This window comes from Daucus carota, chromosome 8 (assembly GCF_001625215.2).
Source record: "Daucus carota subsp. sativus chromosome 8, DH1 v3.0, whole genome shotgun sequence".
Classification (NCBI taxonomy): domain Eukaryota; kingdom Viridiplantae; phylum Streptophyta; class Magnoliopsida; order Apiales; family Apiaceae; genus Daucus; species Daucus carota.
This window is the reverse complement of record NC_030388.2, coordinates 5,312,853-5,317,330: the sequence shown is the minus strand read 5'-3', so window position 1 is coordinate 5,317,330 and position 4,478 is coordinate 5,312,853. Positions and strand designations below refer to the sequence as shown.

Below are 4,478 nucleotides of genomic sequence, written 5' to 3'. Positions count from 1 at the left end.
TCAGCACAAGAAAGTAGAAACTCAATTATGCCAATGCAATATTTCTTTTGTTTTAATCAAAGTCTTTGCAGATATGACTGTGATGAAAATTACAATTATACATGAAGAGAAGAGCATCATCTAGGAGATGGAGATTTGAGTGAGTCGACCTGGGATTTACCCTTGGTCCCTCTCAACCTAATGAACAATCTGTACTCATCGAAAGTCATGGGCGAATAGATGGCAGGTCTTTCTGGAGTCACCAGCTCCTTTGCAGGTGCTATCAGCAAATCACTCCTGGGATTGTAGAAGAAAGCTAGAGATATTCTTTCTTTGTTGGAATTCACCATCACTCTGTGCTCCACGCTTTTGTATATGTCGTTGCTTAAAACCTATATATACACACAAAAATTTTGAGTTTTCTCCCATGCACAAATAATAACATCATCTTTCTTTGAGATTTTCAATAAAATTTGAAAATAATATTTCTAAATATTTGTAAACTCGACTTCCTGTGTGTTAAATTTATCTATTTGTGATGTGGTTAATCTCCTCTCATGTCACATGAAAGAAGATTATATATAATAATAATAATTATTATTATTATTAGGGTTTGTGTAGTGTGTGCCATGGGCACATGCTAAGCACTAACATTTATAAAACTGGAGGATTTTGATTGGTGTGATTGTTGTAATGGCAGGGGGTCCACCATTATTAAAGAAGGTAAGCCAGCAGAAACCATTCAAATGCATAAATTTTGGTGTTTAGTGTGTGCCCATGGGCACACCATAGAAAAACCGTTATTATTATTATTATTTTGTATAAAAGAATAAAAATGAAACATATGATGCATGCAGGATGCATGATTCTCTATATCGAAAAGCAAAATGCAGTTGGCACGTATATCAAATCTGATTCTGAAAGATCATGGCCGGATATAGACAGCACGCCAGTCGAGGAAAAATGGACTGGAGTTGTACAAGTTTATCCTAAATTGCGAGGTCTCAACCTTCTGGATTCAACTACTCATTTAACGTGATTAATTAGAATGAATAGTCTCCGGAAATTGCATATAAAGTCATATACTTTAACGCCCCCACTCTTTTAAAAACCCACTTTTACATTTCAAACGGCCAAGCCTATTATTTAAACAATTTTTCTATGATGTATTCATGAGCACATAATAAATATAAATTTGAACAATTTCTTTTATTTTAGTTGCATATTCTCTTTAAAAATATTGGATCCCGTTGCATTTCTGCAGACTCTAACCATCTTGATATCCTCTTTGCATAGTTTAATATATTATTTTCTCCGTTCCAATTTCAGATCCTTATCATTTTAATATTAATTTTAGATATATATATATATATAATTTATTTTGTTATACGTTTTTAACTTTTTCTGAGAGTCGATTCCCATCAATTGTATTCAGAGCACATAAAACGTAAGGGGGACACGGACATGTATAGTAAAAGGTAAGGGAGTACTTGTTCGCTAAATTTTTTGTTGTCAGTTTTTCATCATTCTAAATCTTATAAATCCAAGAAATGTCTTTATAAAATTTAAAATATAATGGATGTTTTTGGAAAAATTATTTAATATTTTAAAATTTTGAATCCTAGATCCCCTATGCGTGCCGATAATTGGGAAGTTTTGGGAAATCCTTTTTAAGCGACTAGCAATATATAATGAGTGCGCATAATATACATCTAAATTTATGCAACGATGTAATGTACCAAACATGTTCCTCTTTTAGAAACTGGCTAACGTGCCTAACCCCGGTTAGCCTGATTGATAAAAGGTTTGTCTAGTGTGTGCCCATGGACACATGCTAAGCACCAAATTCTATAAGAATAGTGAATTTTAATTGGTGTGGTTGGTGAATTTGTAGGGGGTCCACTATTATAAAGGAGTAGGAACCAATTAAAATTCACCATTTTTATAAAATTTGGTAGTTAGCATGTGCCCATGAGCACATATTAGAAAAACCGTTGATAAAATCAGATAGTGGTAAGAGAAAGTGTTCAGGGCAAGAGAGTTTATATGCTCCAAGTTTTATCGTTATTAATAAGGACACATGTGAAAATACAACTATATATATTTTGCGACCCCTCCATACATCATGTTCATTCAATGGGATTTTTGTGATGCACAAAATTGAGATTATGGGCGTACCTGTATTTGATCGCCAATATTGACAATAAACGCATGAGCTGCCGGTTTGACGGTGATCCAACCGTCGTTTCTCCGGACTTGAAGTCCGGCTACGTTCTGATCCGGGAGGAGGATGGTCATTCCTCCCGGATCAGAATGCGGGGAAAGACCCAAGGTTAGGTCCGGTTGCGGGCATTTGGGGTAGAAATTCACCCTCAAGCAAGCTCCGATATCTTCACCGCCAAATGCCTTCTGAAGATAATCTTCGGATAGTCCGAGATTAATCGACAAAGCCTTCATCATTTCTCCCCCGAATTTCACTACTTGTTTCGAGTATTCCTCGATGGCTTCCCTGCAACATTAATATAATTTTTGTAAAATATGACAAAAGGAAATGAAAATGCAACTTTTGATGACGTTTATGTGATATGTCTGCCATATGACATGAATCATTATAATGGATTACCAACCATATATGCTTATCAAACCATACCATCAGAGTGTGTGGAATTTGACTTTAAGCAGACATGATTTTTGTACGTAGAGTTGTGAACCACGTAATTCTAAAAAGAGTAGTGCTAGGTGTAAATAATTGTGTACAGAAAATTTGTACATAATGATGTGGCAAGTGATGTGGTGAGTTTTGATTAGAGTGGTTGGTGTAAATGCAGGGGGGCCATCCAATTAAAACCCGCCCCATGTCATTATGTACATGTTTTTGTACATAATTATGTGCACTAAGCAATTTCCTTCTAAAAATAGCCGTTTTAGATGGCGATAACATTAAATCGTGCAGGATAAACATAGAACAATAATATCGATCTACCGCCACAGAAAAACAGAACATAACTAAAGATTATCAAAATTAGCAAGTGGACTATTAGAATTAGCAATAATTAACCCAAGTGACGGGTTTATCCTATGTTGTTTCGGAAAACGTGAGTTCGACTGTGACTCAACTCGAGAAGTATCAGAACATTTGTAAGGCGTATAAGTCTAAATTGTCAAAAAACAAAAAGTCAGTTATATTCGACATTCCGAAAAATTACCTGAGAGAGGAGGGTTGGGCGGGCCATTTGTTATGATCCTTCAAGTTACAAGGAAGACAATGGAGAAAATAATAATCACTCCAGTCAAGAATGGCTCCTTTCTCCACACCTAGCCTACTTCCATAACCTTCATAAGTCTTTGGCGAATTGGCGTAGCCTTGCTTCACCTCCATGGGCTGATAAAAGAATTCACGCCAAAGCTGGCGTGCTCGGTCCATGAGCTCAGGACTAACACCATGATTCACAGCTTGGAAAAATCCCCAATCACGACTCGCCTCTGATATTTCACTCAAGGTTTTTGCACGAATCGTCTCGTCCCCGTATAGGCCAGAAAAATCTATTATAGGGATGTTCTGGTTCTCTATCACGGGGAAATTCGAGGACGGTCTGTCCGACATAGGCTTTATGTAACGCTCCGGTATGGCTTCCAGTCCCTTCTCCGAAAGGGATTGGACTCGGATGATTGGCTCCGGCCAGTCTCGTACACAACTCATTTTTAGGTTTAGGTTCTAATTTGCTACGATGATATTGCATGAAACCAAAGCTTAGTAGTCGATGTATATATAGTGCCTGTTTGTTGCCAAGGCTTCTGTTTTTTGCCAACAAGCCGAATTCTACTTTTCTCGACTCGTTTTTGTTAAAAATCAAAATTATCTATAAAAAACTGAGAATGCTACTTTTGTTTCAGGACTTCTATTTCTTCCAAAACAATATAATCATTCAAAAGTCCTAATTTTTTTCTCACTTCTAGTCCACTACTTTACTTCAAGTACAAACGCGGCCCCACAGTGTGGGAAAATAATCTCACAGAAAGAGACAAGGGCGTGAAGATTTTTTTACGGTGGTAATTTTTTGACAAATATGGCTTATAGCCTTACAAATGAGTATCTGCTCTACGAAACTCTCGGGGTGAGCCAGGGTCGAACCCAGGACCTAGGACGACAGAGGATAAGCCTTTTACCACTGAGCTATCCAACCGTGCTCTTTACGGTGGTAATTAGTCTACTCAGAGAGGAGTGATCGCGGGATTGCCAACAGATGTGGGTTTGTTGAGTGAAAAGGACGCGAAAAGTATTAAAACGTGCAAATTATGGGTGATATTTTGCATGCAAGTCAATTTTAGTGCAAGAATGAGGTCCTAGCTAGCTAGCAATAATATTACATAAGTATAAACATCCGAGCACGTGGTTGAAAAGCCATATATTCTTTGTGACTAGTGAGACAAACTCAAAGTGTTACGGTATTGCAATATTAGACTATCTATTTGGATATACTCGAGTGTTATTATATGGA

General features: G+C 37.1%; 1 protein-coding gene across 1 annotated transcript; it reads right to left on the bottom strand.

Annotated features, from left to right (window-relative positions):
• On the bottom strand, nt 1-3,727 carry LOC108198717 (jasmonate-induced oxygenase 2). Its single transcript, XM_017366494.2, has 3 exons — nt 3,186-3,727; nt 2,158-2,488; nt 1-371 (listed from the first exon to the last, which is right to left on the bottom strand). Exons 1-3 carry the CDS (start codon nt 3,677-3,679, stop codon nt 117-119), a joined length of 1,080 nt encoding a protein of 359 aa, XP_017221983.1. The 5' UTR covers nt 3,680-3,727; the 3' UTR covers nt 1-116.
• Between the last annotated feature and the right edge of the window lie 751 nt (nt 3,728-4,478).

Coding starts and splice junctions, on each gene's coding strand:
- LOC108198717 (XM_017366494.2), bottom strand. CDS start 3,679: ATGAGTTGTGTACGAGACTGGCCGGAGCCAATCATCCGAGTCCAATCC. Junction 2,489..3,185: donor GCCCAACCCTCCTCTCTCAG/GTAATTTTTCGG, acceptor TTAATGTTGCAG/GGAAGCCATCGAGGAATACT. Junction 372..2,157: donor ATATTGGCGATCAAATACAG/GTACGCCCATAA, acceptor GTGTATATATAG/GTTTTAAGCAACGACATATA.